Below are 19,958 nucleotides of genomic sequence, written 5' to 3' on the forward strand. Positions count from 1 at the left end.
ATATTTTCTTGCAGGTACATAAAATATTTTCAGACGTATTTATAAGACACTGACAACCCTGGTTCCTTCTAAAGAGGGGCATTGGGTAGCTGAAGGAGATTTTTTTCTGATAACCTGTTGCACCTTTTGAATTTGAAGCCAGGTAAATAAATTACCGACAGAAACCATAAAGTGGGTGGGGGTTGACTGCTAGTAAATGACTATTGCCAGAGATTTTCGTTCACTTGGAATGAAATCATTAAAGCAGCAAAGAAAGGCAATGCAGAGGTCAAATGTAACTTATAGAAATCATGGATTAATCTCAAAAACAGAAAAATGAAACCTTTAAACCCCTTTTGACTGAGCTTGGCAATTTCCAGGAATTTATCATAAGAAAATGTTCACAGATGTCCTCTAAGCTTTAACTGTGAGGATGTTCATCACGTTGCTGTCTATAAAAGAGAAAGAGGGAGGGGAAGAAGAAAAAGAGGAGGAGGAAGGGTATAAGAGCAAGGGGAGGAGAAATAATGAAGGAAGGGAGGAAAGACAAAAACCCCTACTATATCGATACAGGAATACAGCTCTTTCATATCACAGAGTATTACTCAGCTACTAAAAGTGTATTGAGGAAGGTTTAATGATATATAAGAAATACTCATGATGTGTTAGGTCTCGAAAGATTTTTAAAAATAACACACAACGTAATTTCTTTTTGGGAAAAATGTTCACACAGTGACAGCAAATAATTATATAGAATTTACCACTCCAGGCACTATAAGTACTTTACACATGCTAATTCATTTAATCCCTACAACTCTATGGCATAGATACTGTTATTATCTTCTTTTTACAGATGAGGACACTGAGGTGCAAGAGGTTTGAGGTTATCCAAGTTATCCAGGGTCACACAACTGTTAAGTTGCAGGATTTGGACCCAGACAGCCTGCTTCTAACCAGCACTCTATACTGTTATGAGCATAGACCATGCAGTTAAGAATGACTATTGCTGAGAGAGTAAGACTATGGGTGTAATTCTGCTCAAAATATATTCTCCAATTTTTCCACAAAGAACAATGATAATTTTTTAAAAGCAATAAAACTCCTAGAAAAGGTGAGATATACAAAGAATCAGTGTAGCACAGAATACACAGCCAGCTGCTTGTGTCCTCTGACAGTCTCTCCTTCAATTTAGGATGGGTTTTCCAGAAGGACCTGGCTGGGTTTGGGACTGAAGGGAGTCCAGTGAATGATTTCTGTCCACACTGGGGCCACAACTTGCTTGCTTGCTTGCTTTCATTTATTTTTATTTTTATTATTATTATTTTTTTGAGATAGAGTCTCACTCTTATCACCCAGGCTGGAGTGCAGTGGCGTGATCTTGGCTCACTGCAACCTCTGCCTACCAGGTTCAAGCGATTCTCCTGCCTCAGCTTCCTGAGTAGCTGGGACTACAGCCCCATGCCACCACACTCAGCTAATTTTTGTATGTTTTTAGAGAGGGTGTTTCACCACATTGCCCAGGCTGGTCTTGAACTCCTGACTTCAGGTAATCCGCCCACCTCATCCAAAGTGCTGGGATTACAGGCGTGAGCCACCAGGTCTGGCCAGGGGGGCCACAGCTTTCAAAGGGAATGGCTTCCCCAGGACACAAGGGGGCCGTGGTAACAATGTCTCACAGGGAGATCCCCTAGGAGAAGGAAGTTCAGGAGGTGGGTTGGAGATGCCTGTCCACAGGCCCTCCCTACCAGGTCTGAGCACCCGGCTCTGTTCCTGCCCATCCAGGGCAGGGGCTTATCTTACAAGGGAGACCGAACTTCTCCTTTTAAAATCTGAGCGATTCAGGCCCAATCTTAATGTCCCTGTCAGCTCCTAGGAGGTGACTCCTGTCCCATCCAACAACCTAGATGCTGAGGCCAGCCTGGGAGGTATCCTAGATCCTCCCTTTCCCTCACCTCCCACACCCAATCCATTTGCAAGGCTGACTGGCTCAACCTCCAAAAAACGTCCAGCACCAGACCCCTTCTCTCCATTTCCACTGCCAGCTACCACCTGGCTCCAAGGCCCATGACCTTCCTCCCTGATCACCACAGTCACCTTCAAACTAGTTTCTCTGCTTCTACCCTTGCCCCACCGTCACCTGTTCCCCATTCAGCATCCAGAATGAACATTAAACAACAAATGGTATCATGGCCAGGCACAGTGGCTCATGCCTGTAATCCCAGCACTTTGGAAGAGTGAAATGGGAGGATTGCTTGAGGCCAGGAGTTTGAGATCAGCCTGGGCAACATAATGAGACCCCATCTGTAAAATAAAATTTAGCAGGAGGCTGAGGCAGGAGAATGGCGTGAACCTGGGAGGCGGAGCTTGCAGTGAGCTGAGATCGCGCCCCTGCATTCCAGCCTGGGCGGCAGAGCCAGACTCCGCCTCAAAAAAAAAAGTTAGCCAGGTGTGGTAGTGTGCGCCTGTAATCCCAGCTACTCAGAAGGCTGAGATGCGAGGATCACTTGAGCCCAGGAGTTTGAGATCAGCCTGGGCAACATAATGAGACCCCATCTCTAAAATAAAATATAGCAGGAGGCTGAGGCAGGAGAATGGCGTGAACCTGGGAGGCGGAGCTTGCAGTGAGCTGAGATCGCGCCCCTGCAAACCAGCCTGGGCGGCAGAGCCAGACTCCGCCTCAAAAAAAAAAAAAAAGTTAGCCAGGTGTGGTAGTGTGCGCCTGTAATCCCAGCTACTCAGAAGGCTGAGATGCGAGGATCACTTGAGCCCAGGAATTTGAGGTTACAGTGAGCTATGATTGTGCCACTGTACTGCAGCCTGGGCAACAGAGCAAGACCCTGTCTCAAAAAGAAGAAAGAAACTAGCTCCCCTACTTAACTCTCTCTCCATGGCATTCAGAGTAAATTCCTGACAACAGCTGACAGTGGCTTCCAGGCCCCAGCCTCCCTCCATTTCCTCTGGTGCCATTCAGCCTCTCGCTTGCACTCTGGCCGCACTGCCATCCTTTCTGTCCCTGAAAACGTGTCAAATTCACCCCTTCTCCCTGGGACACTCTTCCTCTAAGTCATTCGGTCTCAACTCATGGTTCCAGACCTTGAGGGGCTCACAGTTTTGGAGGGGGGCACTGTTGGGAACACAAATAATGGCATCTGGCATCACAGATGACTTGTGGAGAGATGGAACCCCCATCACTTTGTGCGGTAATTATTTGGTAACAGCATTTACTCTCATCTGCCACCCTAGGCCCAGCCTGCACGGAGTCCACAGCCTGTTAATAACCTTGGCATCTGTCCCTCCTCGGGGTAACCCTATTGTCCTAGGCTGGCTCTGCCACATACACCTCTAGGATTTGGTGAAAACCCTCCCGCTGCTCTCCCCATCCCTTCCAAGTCCACCTTCTCCTGCAGACATGTGGCCTTCCTCGAGCCTATCTTCCTCAGGCCCTCAGTTGCTAATTTGCCTCCTCCTGCTCTGACTCCTGCCTCACAGTTGGTTTTTCTGACTACTCCTCCTCCAACTGCTCCTTAAGGTTGCTGTTCCCTAGGCTGTCTCTTCTCCCTCCATACATTCTCCCTGGGCAATTTCATCTATGCTCAGATTCATACGATGATGCCTCAAATCGCCATCCACAGCTGAGACCTTCTCCTCATCCCCAGACCGCAGTAACACTCATTGGACCTTTCCTCTTGCATATCCCATAAGAACTTCAAAATCAGTGTTTCCCAAACAGACCTTCTCTTCCTCCACCCCAGGTCTGTTCTTCATCCTATGTCCTTTGTGAATGTCACTCCACAGACCCAATTATCCGTAAGAAACTTGGAGTCATCGTAAGAACTGCCTTGTCCTCGAACCCAACACACCCATTGGTCTTCTATATAGGTCTCCAATCTTTCTCCTCCTCTCCCTCCACCATCCTTGGCATCTCTCACCTGGACCGCTTTCTTCCCAGGCTCCCGGCTCCCATCAAGCCTCCAACTGGTCCATTCTCCATAGCAGCCTCCCAAGTCATCCTTTTAAACCCACAACTGACCCTGGTCATTTCCATGCCTGAAAGTGATTGTCCATCATCTAGGAATAAGACCTGAACTCCAAAGCCACGGTCAAGGCCCTCCATAAGCCAGCTCTAACTACTTCTCCAGGCTCCTCTCCCAACTGTTCCCACTTTTAAACCCTTTCTCCCTTGTTCTAGCACAGGCCATGGAATATTGGAAAGTTGAAGCCAAAGTGATTTGATTCTGGTCACACAACAACAAATAATAATTGCTAACATTTATTAAGTGTTTTTTTGTTTTGTTTTGGTTTGGTTTTTTTGTTTTTTGTTTTTTGTTTTTTTTTTGAGACGGAGTCTTGCTCTGTCGCCCAGGCTGGAGTGTAGTGGCCGGATCTCAGCTCACTGCAAGCTCCGCCTCCCGGGTTGCCGCCATTCTCCTGCCTCAGCCTCCCGAGTAGCTGGGACTACAGGCGCCTGCCACCTCGCCCGGCTAGTTTTTTGTATTTTTTAGTAGAGACGGGGTTTCACCATGTTAGCCAGGATGGTCTCGATCTCCTGACCTCGTGATCCGCCCGTCTCGGCCTCCCAAAGTGCTGGGATTACAGGCTTGAGCCACCGTGCCTGGCACATTTATTAAGTGTTTTGTTTCTGCCATGGTGTGCACACAAATTCACAATCAATCCTTCAACAGTGCCATGAGGCAGTTATTATTATTGTCCCCATTTTATAGGTAAGTAAACTGAGACTCAGAAATCAGGTAATATTCCTGAGAACACTTAGTTGGTAACACCACAGTCAGAATTTAAATTCAGGTTTTCTTTCTTTCTTTTTTTTTTTTTTTTAATGGAGTCTCGCTCTGTCACCCAGGCTGGAGTGCAATGGCACAATCTCGGCTCACTGCAACCTCCTCCTTCCCAGTTCAAGCAATTCTCCTGCCTCAGCCTCCTGAGTAGCTGGGATTACAGGCATGTGCCACCATGCCCGACTAATTTTTGTATTTTTAGTAGACATGGGATTTCACCATGTTGGCCAGGCTGGTCTCAAACTCCTGACCTCAGGTGTCTGCCCACCTTGGCCTCTTAAAGTGCTGGGATTATAGATGTGAGCCACCACACCCAGCCCAAATTCAGGTTTTCTGACCACTAAACTGTGCTGCCTCCAAAGGAATGGGTGGCAGAGCTGAGACTTAAATCAGATATCATCATTCATTCATTCATTCAACAGACATTAATTAAGCACCTATGTGCCAGGTACAGATTCCTGATCCAGGGCACTCATAATGCATTAAACTCCTCTGGGGCCGAGCGTGGTGGCTCACACCTGTAATCCAGCACTTTAGGAGGCTGAGGCGGGTGGATCACTTGAGGTCAGGAATTCCAGACCAGCCTGGCCAACATGGCAAAACCCCATCTCGACTAAAAAATACGAAAATTAGCTGGGTGTGGTGGTGGGCACCTGTAGTCCCAGCTACTTGGGAGGCTAAAGCAGAATTGTTTGAACCCGGGAGGTGGAGGTTGCAGGGAGCCAAGATTGCGCCACTACACTCCAGCCTGGGCAATAGAGTGAGACTTCATCTCGAAAAAAATAAAAAAAGACTAGTTCAACCCCTGTCCTCCTGATACCTCCAATCCATCCTCTTCACCAGCAACCAGATCCAATCATGTTCTCCTCAGACTTGAAACACTTCAGAGCCTTTCTAGGTATAACACTAAACCCAGCAACCATAAAAGAGGGAATTGATGATTTGCTTATAGTAAAAAGAAAACAATATCCCCATGGGGGAAAAATCCATAGACAAAGTCAAAAGATAAACTGAGAAGCAATATTTGTAACTCATCTCACACACAGAAGGCTACTTTTCTTAGTATATAAAGAGCTCTTACAAATCAAAGTGGAAAAATGCCATTACATTGATTTTCAAAATTTAAGAAATGACAGTTAAAAAAAATATACATATATATAACAATTACATATATAAAAGAGGTATTCAATCTCATTCATAATAATAGAAAGGCAAATTACCACAATAAGAGAGTGTTTTCTATCAGGGTGGAAAAAATGAAATATTTGATAACACACTCAGTTGGCAAGGACATGGAGAAACAGGTACGATCATACATCGCTTATGGGAGTGTAACTTTGTACAACCTCTGTGAAGGACACTGTTGATAGATCTGTCAAATTGTAAATGCATATACCACTTAATCCAGCAATTCCCCTTCTAGGGCTTTATCCTTAAACTTACATATGTATTAGATTATTTACATATAACATTATTCACTGAAGCATTATAACAAAATCTTGTAAATAAATATTAATTAAATTATGATGCGTCTATAGAAAAGTTTATTACGCAGTTGTTAAGAAAAAGGTGGCTCTTTATACACTGATATAGAACTATCTCCAAGATGTATTGTCGAGTAAAAAAGCAAGCCACAGAACCAAGTGTTTAGTATATTACCATTAGCAGTGGCTTGAAAATACGTCCACAAATTCTTTGACATTCCTCCCTTCAAGAGAAGGATCCTAATTCTCCTCCTCTAGAATGTGGGCTGGATTTAGGAACTTATTTCTTGTAATAGAGTGTGGCAGAAGTGATGGTGTGTGATGTCTGCTATCAGGACATAAAAGGCAGTGTGATAACCAGAACAACCTTGAAAATGAAGAACAAAGTTGGAGGACTCACACTTTCTGATTTCAAACTGACTAGAAAGTGACAGTAATCAAGACAGCCTGGGCTGGTCATAGTGGCTCATGCCTGTCATCCCAGCACTTTGAGAGGCTGAGAGGGAGGACTGATTGAGCTCAGGAGGTTGAGACCAACCTGGGCAATATAGCGAGAATCTGTCTCTTCAAAAATAAAAAAAAATTTTTTTTAAAAATTAGTGAGGCATGGTGGTGCATGCCTGTGGTCCCAGCTACTGGGGAGCTGAGGTGGGAGGATCAGTTGAGCCCAGGAGGTTAAGGCTACAGTGAGCCATGATCACACCACTGCACTCCAGCCTAGGCGAAAGAGTGGGACCCTGTCTCAAAAAATAAAAATAAAAAATAAGAAATGAAAATAAATTTTAAAAATAATTTTTTTTTTTTTTGAGATGGAGTCTCACTCTGTCACCCAGGCTGTAATGCAATGGCATGATCTCAGCTCACTGCAACCTCCACCTCCTGGGTTCAAGTGATTCTCCTGCCTCAGCCTCCCTGAGTAGCTGGGATTACAGGCATGTGCCAGCATACCCAGCTACTATTTTTTGTATTTTTAGTAGAGACAGGGTTTCCCCATGTTGGTCAGGCTGGTCTTGAACTCCTGACCTCATGATCCACCTGCCTTGGCCTCCCAAAGTGCTGGGATTACAGGTGTGAGCCACCGTGCCTGGCAAAATAAAAATTTTTAAAGGACAGTCTGTTCTGGCATAAGGATAGATATATAGATCAATTGAATAGAATTGAGAGTCTAGAAAGCAATCTATGTATCTACGGTCAACTGACATTTGACAAGGATACCAGAACCATTCAACAGAAAAAGAACAATCTTGGTCCTAGGAAACTGAATAGCCACATGCAAAAGAATGATGTTGGACCCCGTATCTCACACCATATACAAAAATTAACTCAAAGTGGATCAAAGGCCGGGCAGTGTGGCTCACGCTTGTAATCCCAGCAATTTGGGAGGCCAAGGTGGGTGGATCACCTGAGGTCAGGAGTTTAAGACCAGCCTGGCCAACATGGTGAAAACCTGTCTCTACTAATAATGCAGAAATTAGCCAGGTGTGGTGGCATGTGCCTGTAATCCCAGCTAATAGGGAGGCTGAGGCAAGAGAATCGCTTGAACCTGGAGGGCAGAGGTTGCAGTGAGTCAAGATCGCACCACTGCACTCCAGCCTGGGTGACAGAGCAAAACTTCGCCTCAAAGGAAAAAAAAAAGGTGGATCAAAGACCTAAATGTAAGAGCCAAAACTACAAAACCTTTAGAAGAAAACATAGGGGTAAATCTTTGTGATCTTGGAGTTGGCAAGCCACTTTGGGAAAATCTGTCAGTTTCTCAAAATTTTAAATACAGAGTTCCCATTTGTCCAGGCAATTCTACTTCTAGGTATGTACCCAAGAGAAATGAAGGCATGTGTCTACCTAGAAACTTATACATAAGGCCGGGCATGGTGGCTCATGCCTATAATCCCAGCATTTTGGGAGGCCAAGGTGGGAGGATCACCTGAGGTCGAGAGATCGAGACCAGCCTGGCCAACATAGTGAAACCCCATCTCTACTAAAACTACAAAAATTAGCCAAGTGTAGTGGCATGTGCCTGTAATCCCAGCTACTTGAGAGGCTGAGGCACAAGAATCACTTGAACTCAGGTAGTGGAGGTTGCAGTGAGCTGAGATCACACCACTGCACTTCAGCCTGGGCAACACAGTGAGACTCTGTCTCAAAAAGAAAAAAAAAAAAAAAGAAACTTGTATACAAATGTTTATAGCATTCTTCATAATAGCCAAAAGGTAGAACAACCCAAATGTCCATCAGCTGACGAACGGATAAACAAAACATAGTATGTCCATTCAAGGGGATATTATTCAGCCATAAAAAGAAATGAAATATTGATATGTGCTCTAACATGAATGAACCTTGAAAGTGCTATACTAAGTGAAAAAAGTCAGTCATAAAAGACTATATAGTACCCCAGTGTGGTGGCTCACACCTGTAATCCCACCACTTTGGGAGATTGAGGCAGAAGAATTGCTTGAGTTCAAGAGTTCAAGACCAGCCTGGGCAACATAGAGAGACCTCGTTTCTACCAAAATTTAAAAAAAATTAGCGGGGCATGGTGACACGTGCCAGTAGTACCAGCTACTTGGGAGGCTGAGGTGGAAGGATTGCTTGAGCCCAAGAGATTGAGGCTGCAGTGAGCTATGATTGCAACACTGTGCTCTAGCCTGGGTAACAGAGCAAGGCCCTATCTCAAAAAAAAAAAAAAAAGTCACATGTTATATGATCCCATTTATATGAAGTGTCTAGAATAGGCTAATACATAGAGACAGAAAGTAAATTACTGTTTGCTTAGGGCTGAGGAGGATGGGGGGTCAGGGGTTAAGGGGTGATAGCTAAAGTATATAAGGTTTCTTCTTGAGGTAATGAAAAATATCCTAAAACTGGTTGTGGTCATGGTTGCATAACTCCGTGAATGTACTAAAAACCATGTAACAGTTCACTTGATATGGGTGAATTATATGACATATGAATTATATCTCAATACAATTGATACCACAAAAAGGGGGTGGGCAGTGTGGCTTCTTCCTTTTTCTCTCTCGGAGCACTCATTCTCAGGTCTCCTGCCAGCACCCACATGAATGAACTTAAAAGTGGGTCCTCTAGCCCAGTTATCCTTAGGATGACTGTAGCCCCAGCTGAGGTCTCGGTTGCAACATCATGAGAGACCCTGAGTCACAGCTACCTGCCCATCTAAGCTGCTCCCAAAGTACTGTGACTTTATAGAAACAAAGATCATAAATGTTTGTTGATTCAGGCGACTACATTTTGGGGTGATTTGTTTGTTTATGTTTTGGGTTTTTTTTTTTTTTTTTTTTTTGGCAACATCTCACTCTATCACCCAGGCTGGAGTGCAGTGGCACAATCATGACTCGATGCAGCTCTGACCTTTCTGGGCTCAGGTGATGCTCCCATCTCAGCCTCTTGAGTAGCTGGGATTACAGGCGTGTGCCACCACGCCTAGCTAGTTTTTGTAGAAATGGGGTTTCACCATGTTGCCCAGGCTGGTCTCAAACTCCTGGTCTCAAGTGATCAGCCCACCTTAGCCTCCCAAACTGCTAGGATTACAGATGAGTGCCAGTGCGCCCGGCTTGGGGTAATTTGTTATACAGCTATAGATAAATAATACACTAATTATGTAAAAACGCTATTTGCATTTGCTTGCATATTTAAGAAATTTCTTGGAAAGGGTACTCAAGAAACTGGTAATGGGGGTTGTCTCTGGAAGAAACAAGTGGGAGTGAGGATGGAAAGGAGACTTATGTCTGCCTGTGTACCCTTTTTACTTTCCAAATTTTGTCTTGTGTACTTGTATTACTTTTGCAAAAAGTCAAAAGTCTGGAAATAATTAAAATAAAAAAAATTTTTTTTTTTTGAGGCGGAGTCTCACTCTGTCGCCCGGACTGGAGTGCAGTGGCCGGATCTCAGCTCACTGCAAGCTCCGCCTCCCAGGTTTACGCCATTCTCCTGCCTCAGCCTCTGGAGTAACTGGGACTACAGGTGCCCGCCACCTCACCCGGCTAGTTCTTTGTATTTTTTAGTAGAGACGGGGTTTCACCGTGTTAGCCAGGATGGTCTCGATCTCCTGACCTCGTGATCCGCCCGTCTCGGCCTCCCAAAGTGCTGGGATTACAGGCTTGAGCCACCGCGCCCGGCCAAAATAAAAATTTTTTAAAAACCCTTCAACAATGAACTGCTGTCTACAAATAAAAGTCTAGGTTCAGGCATGGTGGCTCATGCCTGTAATCCCAGTACTTTGGGAGACTGAGGTAGGTGGATTACCCGAGGTCAGGAGTTCAAGACCAGCCTGGCCAACACGGTGAAACCCTGTCTCTACTAAAAATACAAAAATTAGCTAGGCATGGTGGTGGGCATCTATAGTCCCAGCTACTTGGGAGGCTGAAGCAGGAGATAGAGGTTGAGCCCGGGAGGTAGAGGTTGCAGTGAGACGAGATCACACCACTGCACTCCAGACCAGGCCATAGAGTGAGACTGTGTCTCAAAACAAGCAAAAAAAAAAAAAAAAAAAACAAATAAAGCCTAAACTCCTTACCATGACTTAGAAGGTCTCTACAGTTCAGCTCTGGCCCACTTCCCCAGTCTCAACTCTTACCTTTCCTGGCCTAGTTGCTTAGAGTCCCCAGACACAGCAGCTATTCCCACCTCCATGCCTTTGATCATCCTGTTCCTCTTTCCTACTCATCCTTTAAGACTCAGCTCCAATGTTACCCTTTTGGGAAGACTTCCCTGGCTCTCTTTAACTGTGTTCGAAGTCCCCTCCCTGCCCTCAGAATACCCTGTGCATGAATCTCCCGTTTCATGTATTGTACCATATTGTGATGATCTGTTTTTGTTCCTGCCTCTCCCATCAGACTATGAGCTCCCTGGGAGCAAGGATTCTTACTCAGGATTTCTAGAGGCTAGCACAGTGCCTGACACACACACAACGCCGTCAGTAAAGGTTGATGTGAGAATTAAAAGAAGAGGGGCGGGGAGAGGGAAGTGAGGCAAAAGTAAAGGGAGGGAAGGAAAGGAGAACAGAAGAGAGGAAAGAAGGTAAAACAGCGACTCAAAAGTACTAAAAAAAGAGAGAGAGGTCAGGCACGGTGGCTCAAGCCTGTAATCCCAGCACTTTGGGAGGCCGAGGAGGGCGGATCACAAGGTCAGGAGTTCGAGACCAGCCTGGCCAATATGGTGAAACCCCGTCTCTACTAAAAATACAAAAATTAGCCGGGAGTCGTGGCGGATGCCCGTAGTCCCAGCTACTCGGGAGGCTGAGGCAGGAGAATCGCTTGAACCTGGGAGGTGGAGGTTGTAGTGAGCCGAGATCGGGTCACTGCACTCTAGCCTGGGAGACAGAGTGAGACTCCCTCTCAAAAAAAAAAAAAGAGAGAGGAAGGAAGGAAGGGAGAGTTGGGGGAGGAAGAAAGAAATGAGAGAGGAACAGAGGAAAGAGGGAGAGGAGGAGGGAAAGAGGAAAGAAATTATCTCAATGTGTTTATCAGTATCGTGCACATACAACAAAGACAGTGGAAGAATAAAATCCCAAATCAAATCTGAAACAAGGCCCAGGGCAATGTGCTGGGAGCAGTGGCTCAGGCCTGTAATCCCAGCACTTTGGGAGGCTGAGGTGGGAGGGTCACTTGAGACCAAGAGTTGTATAGTCTGGGAAACATAGTGAGACCCTGGCTCTACAAAAAATAGAATAGGCCGGGCGCAGTGGCTCAAGCCTGTAATCCCAGCACTTTGGGAGGCCGAGACGGGCGTATCACAAGGTCAGGAGATCGAGACCATCCTGGCTAACACGGTGAAACCCCGTCTCTACTAAAAAATACAAAAATCTAGCCGGGCGAGGTGGCGGGCGCCTGTAGTCCCAGCTATTCGGGAGGCTGAGGCAGAAGAATGGAGTAAATTCGGGAGGCGGAGCTTGCAGTGAGCTAAGATTCGGCCACTGAACTCCAGCCTGGGTGACAGAGCGAGACTCCATCTCAAAAAAAAAAAAAAAAATAGAATAAAGGCTGAGGCGAGCAGATCACTTGAGTGTTCTGGAGTTCAAGATCACAGGAGTTCAAGACCAGCCTGGCCAACATGGTGAAACCCCATCTCTACTAAAAAATACAAAAATTAGCTAGAAATTGCTTGAACCCAGGAGGTGGAGGTTGCAGTGAGCCAAGATCATGCCACTGCACTCCAGCCTGGACAACAGAGCGAGACTCTGTCTCAAAAAATAATAAAATAAAATAATTAACAAGGCATGGTGGTGTGTGCCTGTAGTTCTAGCTACTGAGGGGGCTGAGGTGGAAGGATTGGTTAAGCCCAGGAGCCCAAGGTTATAGTGAGCCATGATCGCACCACTGCATCCCAGCCTGAGTGACAGAGCCAGACACAGTTTCAGATAAAAGAAAAGAAAGAAAGAAACGGACAGAAATGTAGATGAATATTCTATGCCACAGTGATCGGAGTTCCTGGTTGAGGTTACTAGTCCAGAGACCCTGATAATTAAGAACACACATCTGGGCCAGGTGTAGTGGCTCATGCCTGTAATCCCAGCACTTTGGGAGGCCGAGGCCAGTGGATCACTTGAGGTCAGGAGTTTGAGACCTAACATGTTGTGGCCAACATGGTGAAACCATGTCTCTACTGAAAATACAAAAAATTAGCCAGGTGTGGTGGCACGTGCCTGTAATCCCAGCTACTCAGTAGGCTGAGGCAGGAGAATCGCTTGAACCTGGGAGACAGAGATTGCAGTGAGCTGAGATCGCACCACTGCACTCCAGCCTGGGTGACAGAGGGAGACTCGGTCTCAAAAAAAAAAGAAAGAAAAAGAAAAAGAAAAAAAAGAACACACATCTGGAAGGCTGAAAGGTACTCACTTCTAGATCCCCCAAACCCCACTTCCTGCCACCTCCCACCTCCAGGGTCCACCAGCTTCCATTCCATTCTACACGTTTTATTCTCTGCTGTGGTCCAGGCACCAGAGCACTTAGTATTTGAATGAATGTGGTCAGAATCACCTCCCTTCCATGGAATGAGGAGAGGTCTGGGTACAAGTCTCACTGTGTCACCATGAACTTGTCCGTTCTCTCTGAGACTCAGACCCAGTCCTTACATCTTTAAAATGAAAGAGTTGGGGAAATGGGTTGATAAGACTCTTTCCAGCTGATAGTTTATGCCTTCTTAAGCCCTTTGGTCATCCTGGCAAGTCCAAACTCTAAGTATCAAGGATCCCTCATAAACTGCTCTTCCCTCGGACTGTGTCACAAGAGTAACAGCAACTATTTATCGAATGCTTCTCATACACCAGGACCACACTCAGCATTTTTACCCCCTTCATTTCCAAAGCAGGTACAATGATAATCTCTGTTTTTACACATGAAGAAACTGAGATTCAGAGAGGCAAACCCATTTTTCCAAGGCCCACAGTTGGAAAGTGGCAGAGCAAGGATTATAAGTCCTTTATTCTTTGTTCGTTTTGTTTTATTTTTGAGACACAGTCTGGCTCTGTTGCCCAGACTAGAGTGCAGTGGCATGATCATGGCTCACTGCAGCCTTAACCTCCCGAGCTCAAGCAATCCTCCCACCTCAGCCTCCTGAGTAGCTGGGACCATAGGCGAGTGCCACCACATCTGGCTAATTTTTAAATTATTTGTAGAGATGGGGTCTCACTATGTTGCCCAGGCTGGTCTCAAACTCCTAGCCTCAAGCAACCCTTCTGCCTCAGCCTTTGAAAATGCTGGGATTATAAGCCAGAGCCACTGTGCCTGGCCATAATCCTGTGCTCTTACGCGACTAGCTTATCCTGGCACCCTGACCCTTAACCATACTTCAGCTTGAATCTCTAACCCAGTTGGGAGTGTTCTCTGGCTAACTACACCGGGCCCACAGGTAACATTTAGTCCATGGAGCTTAGAGCTCTATAATTTGTGTATTCACTTCTTAGGTTCCAGTTCAGTGATACAAACAGGTTCTAGATCTGTATTAGACTTGTGTTGAGTTTTAGCTCCACCTTTTATTAAATGTGTGACCTTGCAGCAAGTTATTTTAACAGATGAGGATTAAACGACAATGAATGTGAAAATGTCTAGCATAGAAGCTGGCACATTGGATATTCCTAGTAAATGGGAACAACCAGGTAAAAAACGTAGCAGAGATATCCTGCCTCTGTACTTAGTTAGCAGTTGACTCTTCTGGCAAAAACATGTCGCTATCCCCACCATTAATCCTCCTTTAACCAAGATCCCGGGAATTTTTGTTCTTTGTTTTATTTTGTTTTGTTTTTTTGAGACAGGGTCTTACTCTGTCGTGCAGGTTGGAGTGCAGTGGTATGATCATGGCTCACTGCAACCTCCACCTCCCAGGCTCAAGCAATCCTCCCGCCTCAGCCTCTTGAGTAGCTGGGACTACAGGCACATGCCATCATGCCTGGATAATTTTTGTATTTTTTGTAGAGACAGGGTTTCACCATGTTGCCCAGGCTTGTCTTGAACTCCTGAGCTCAAGTGATCTGCCTGCCTCAGCCTCTCAAAGTTCTGGGATTACAGACGTGAGCCACCGAGCCCAGCTGATCTCAGGTTTTAGAGTCAGGCATATGAAGTTACAGTTCAGGCTCCACCACTTACCAACTGTATGACCTTGGACAAATGACTTTTTCCTCTTTGAGGCTCAGCTTTCTCACCTATAAAATATGAATAATGGTACCTACTCCACAAGATTGTTGTGACGATCAAATTATATAATGCATGTAAAATGTTAGCTATTTTTCTTTAATAATAATAAGTCATAGTAGCATCCAACTGCTGCTGATTAAAGTCGAAATTCTTCGACCCAGCATACTGTGGCCCCCATAATTCCTTCCTCACCTCTCCTCATGTTGCTCCCCTATGTGGATGCCACACTCAAGCCAGATGTGTCTTTCTCACTGCTATGTCTTTGCCCACGATCTTCCTCTCCATTCAGGATGCTCGCTCATACCTCCCACCTGGTAACACCCCGCCCAGCTCAAGCCTCACTTCCCAACTAAGCTGGCAGCCCCCTCTGCTGCTCTGGGTTTCCACAGCATTTCCAGCCTGCACATATTAGTGCTCAGACTGCCCAGAGGAAAACTTCTGTTGGCGCTTGTCTTGCCCATGCTACCCCTCTTCCGGTGCTCATACTTGATTTATCTTTGAGGGAATTGACCTTTCTCCACTATCAGTCCATGTGCGGTTCCGAGGATAGGTATGTGGCTCAGGCCTTAGACAAAGTCACCATGATTAATTAAGAGGTGGACAGTTGACCAAGCGGGGCCAATCCGGCTCAGCCCGGGAACGTTTGCTGGAATTATTCTTTTTCCACAGGCACCGCTAAGCTGAAACAATGTAAATTAGATCTACTAGTAGCCTTATTTGTCACCTTGAAGACAGAAATGGATTTAAAATGAGTGAGCACAGAGGAACCAAGAAATGGAGAGAGACAGAGTCTTCATGGCATGATGTGAGCATCTGGATCTGTCCATGCCCAAAGCCAAATACTCTTGACTTTCAAATTAAGTGAGCTGATAAACTCTAGCTTCTTTATTTTTTTCTAATTTATTTAAGCCAGCTCGAGTTGGGTTTCTGTCGACTGCTGACTAATATAGTGACTTAACCAGACAGTATGCTCCCTGAGAGTAGGAATTGCATTTTATAGACCTAAGATCCTTGGAGACAGGGATGACATCTTACGCATATCAGTATTACAGGACTAAGCATAGGGATGGTTACAGAGCAGGTGAAGAACAAATAAAAGAATACATATCTTTTTGTATTTTCCCAATGCCCCCATGCTCTGCACTCAGAAGACCCTAAAATACTTGAATAAAAGTTAACAGGAACAGGCCAGGCGCGGTGGCTCACACTTGTAATCCCAGCACTTTGGGAGGCTGAGGCGTGTGGATCACCTGAGGTCAGGAGTTTGAGACCAGCCTGGCCAACATGGTGAAACCCCATCTCTACTAAAAATACAAAAAAATTAGCTAGGCGTTGTGGCAGATGCCTGTAATCCCAGCTACTTGGGAGGCTGAGTTAGAAGAATCACTTGAACCCGGAAGGTGGAGGTTGCAGTGAGCCAGGATGGTGCCATTGCACTCCAGCCTAGGCAACAAGAGTGAAACTCCGTCTCAAAATTAAAAAAAAAAAAAAAAGTTAACAGGTACAAAATCATATGCTAAGCACTTTAATTCTTATGTGACACAAACAGAGCCCTTTGATTCTCCACAGTTCCTCTGAGGATGACTGATTTATCACTTTCTGAATGGAATGATCTTGATGAAAGAGTTGTCCCAGGATCCCCACAGGGCTGAAAGAGATACTTTATTTTTTACTTATTTTATGTTATTTTTTGCAGAGACAGGGTCTCGCAATGTTGGCCAGGCTAGTCTCCAACTCCTGGCCTCAAGCAATCTTCCCACATCAACCTCCCAAAGTGCTGGGATTATAGGTGTGAGCCACCATGCCTGGCCAAGAGATACTTTAAATCACCTTATCTACCTGCTCCCAGTCCCCTATTGTACAAATGGGAAATTGAGATTTAAACTAAAAGGCTTACTTAACAATGCATGGTGAGTCACAGACCCAAGTCAGCCAAGAACCCCCACCCCAAGACTTGTAGTCCAGTGCTCTGGCCTGGTGTCACTTTATTAAGCAAAGTGAATCAGTCACTCACCCAGAGAACTCAGAAATCTCTGAACAAGGTGGAATAAACTGCCCAACTCTGCCAACTGCCCCCTCAGCCCACATGGGTGGGGCAGTAATGCAAGGAAAAGTGCCCTGGGCCAGAAGTCAAGAACCCCTGGCTGTAGAACTAGCTTCCTCCCTTACCAGCTGTGTGACCTCAAGTAAGCCCTTCCCGTCTCTATACTCAGTTTCCTCTCTCTAAAACGGGGAGAGGGGAAAGTGGGATTTGAAGGAGCTGATCTCTAAGGTACCTGAAATTCTATTATTATATGGGGGTTGTTGGACAATTCATCAAATCCCCAAGATTAAACCCACACAGATTACAGAGAATTTGAACGCCAAGAGGTCAGCAACTCATCTGCAGACTCCAAATTAAGGTTGATGAATTGAGGGTTCCAGCTTGCCTTTGCAGGAGAAATAGAACGGAAATACATAATATCACCTCCATGGGTAACACAGAGAAGTATGGAGCCATATCCCCCACATCCTATAGTTCACCTTTCTCATCCTCTTCAAAGATCCACATCTAAATTGAGTTGAGTGAGATGAATTTGAAACAAGCCCATTAGGATGTCCACATCTGCCTTCTTCAAAGTAGTCCTTCTGGGAGTTTGGGCAATTCTTCCAATGAGGCAGTAATTCCTCCCTGCATTTGTAAAAGTCCTCTTGTGGAAACAGACCAGCCTCATGACTTTGTCCTCACACTTGGCTGTCATTTCAAGTGACAATTATCAATTTGATGACCCATTGTATTCTCTATACTTGACCTGGAGTGACTTCCAGCCATTTCCAAAAGTTACAGTCCTCATTTAAAAGATAGAGGTTTCTCCTCAATGACGATATTCAAGTGATTACACCCCATGCTCCAAAGTTAATTCCCTGCAATGCTCTGAGCAATGGAATCATCAGAAAGTGATATAATGCCTCCTCCAGGGGGTCTCTTTTGGAATGGCAGTCACTTGTTGAATGTCCTGAGGTGCTTATTTTAAAAAACCATCTCTGCAGCATGACAATCACATTTCCCCCTTCTCTTTCTCATCCCTGGAAGACTCCAAACTTTTCCCTTCACCAGCTCTCCTCCCCCACCCCTCCCATCCCCTGGCCCCACTTTCCTCAGCCCAACTCTTCCCTGCCAGCAATTAGGCAAAAGTCCAAGTTGCTGAGTCTTCAAAATCTATCTCTGATCGAAAGGTGGGTGGAAGTGGGGGACTCTAATGGGTCCTGGAAAATTGTCTCAGCATTTCTCATTCCCAAAAGGCCCTTCTCTGGTTCTTAGGGTAAGATGACTGTCTTGGTCAAACATTTCGGAGGGTCCCGGGGACTCACTCCCATTGGGCATGGCACCAGAAGTTTCCTGCACGGTGCAGGGGCGGGAGGTGGGGATGGAGACCTGCCCTCCAGAGACCCATGTCACCAATGATTTTGACCACTCACATCTCAAAACATTGGATAAGCACAATAGACAGCCTCTCGCCCTTATCACAGCATTTTAAAGGTTACAAAACACTCTTTCATTTGTCCTTTTGGCACCTTCTCCACTGTTTTACAGATGAGGAAACCGAGCCTCAGAGAAGTAAAGTGAAACACCCAAGTTGATAGTGTCAGCAAGTTAAAAGTCCAAGCTAGATCTCTTGACTCACCTTTTATGCTTTTTTTCAACATAACAGAAATCGATCATACCTACAGTAACCCCTCATTCAGATAAATATTTCCCCAAGACAGCCAACAGAGACCCTTGGAGACACTAACTTAATGCTAGCCCAGCAATAAATGCAGTCTACCCATATCCAAGCATACAGACCCACCTGCCTAGTCCCAAGGCTCTGTCCCCTGCCCTAAGGTGTCTTTATCCAGCACACCCCCTCCCCAGTACCCACTGAGGGTCCGTCAGCCAAGGAGGTGAGTGTCTTAACACAGAGAAGCAAAATCTACCTGACTCCTTCAGGAAGGGGACCTGGCAGGAAGGAGACCCGTCCCCGGCGCTTGTTCTGGGGGTTCCGCCCACCCCCTCCCCTACCTGCCAAGAGCTGCATCCAGGCGCAGATCTTGTAGACCGTAGCTGTGTTGCAGAAGAAGAAAAGCGCAAAGCAGGTGATGCAGCCGAGGATCAGCACCATGGAGAGCAGCACGAAGAAGGCGGCCGCCTTGAAGGCGCTGGACGGGATGGTGCTGAAGTCGGTGAAGGAGCCCCGGCAGGTGAGCTCGCGGCCCGCCAGCCCGCTGCCCACGCAGTAGTGGAAGAGGCCGAAGTAGCCAGGCTTGGGGGTGCTCACGCTGTCGCCCACCCAGTAGGGCTGGATGAAGACCACCACGTTGATGATGGCGAAGCAGATGGTGAAGATGGCCCACAGCACGCCGATGGCCCGCGAGTTCCGCATGTAGTGCTCGTGGTAGAGCTTGGAGGCCTCCTGCGAGGGCAGCATGGTGCCCGGAGGCGGGGCCGGCGGCGGCGGCGGCTGGCGGGGGCCGCCGGCCCGGGACGGAGCGCCGGGCTGTCGGGCGGGAGCTGGGGACGCACGCGAGAAGCGGCCCTGAGTCAAGGAACCCGCGAGGGCGGGGCCTGGGGCAGAGCTGGGGGCGTCTGGGAGCTGATAAGGGGAGAGAGGAAGGGGTCATGAGAGTGTTGAGGCGGTGTCTAGGGGGACTGGCAAAGGTCTCCTATTGGGGGACCTAGGAAGGGGCCATGAGAAAGTTGGGGAGACCCTGGGATGGGGATATGAGACCTGGAAGGGGTGGGGGGAGGTGCTTGAAAGTGGCCATGGGGGAGTTTGGGAGGGGGTTTGGGAGCTGGTATTAGGAGAGTAGGAGGGGACAGGGGGAGGTGGAATGGAGACTGGAGACTGGTATTGGAGGACTAGCAGAGGGGCTGAATTTAGGGAGCTCGGAAGGGAATTTGGGGACTGGTATTAAGGGGTAGAAGGAAGCCTGGTATTGGGTGTCTAGGAAGGGACTATGAGGCGGTGGTGGGCGCTTCTAGGATGGGGGAAGAAGGAATTTAAGAGGCTGGGACTGGGTGGTTGGGAAGGTGATATGGG

The 19,958-nt window shown here is 46.5% G+C and overlaps 1 protein-coding gene across 1 annotated transcript in view; it reads right to left on the reverse strand.

Annotated features, from left to right (window-relative positions):
• The window catches only part of LHFPL4 (LHFPL tetraspan subfamily member 4), a 50,584-nt gene extending 31,238 nt beyond the window's left edge, over positions 1 to 19,346 (reverse strand). The window contains exon 1 of the mRNA XM_010369880.2: positions 18,941 to 19,346. Within this exon, the coding sequence (XP_010368182.1) occupies positions 18,941 to 19,346 (406 nt within the window). The remainder of the gene's footprint in view (positions 1 to 18,940) is intronic.
• Positions 19,347 to 19,958: the final 612 nt, after the last annotated feature.

The sequence above is a fragment of the Rhinopithecus roxellana genome, chromosome 1 (assembly GCF_007565055.1).
Source record: "Rhinopithecus roxellana isolate Shanxi Qingling chromosome 1, ASM756505v1, whole genome shotgun sequence".
NCBI lineage: Eukaryota > Metazoa > Chordata > Mammalia > Primates > Cercopithecidae > Rhinopithecus > Rhinopithecus roxellana.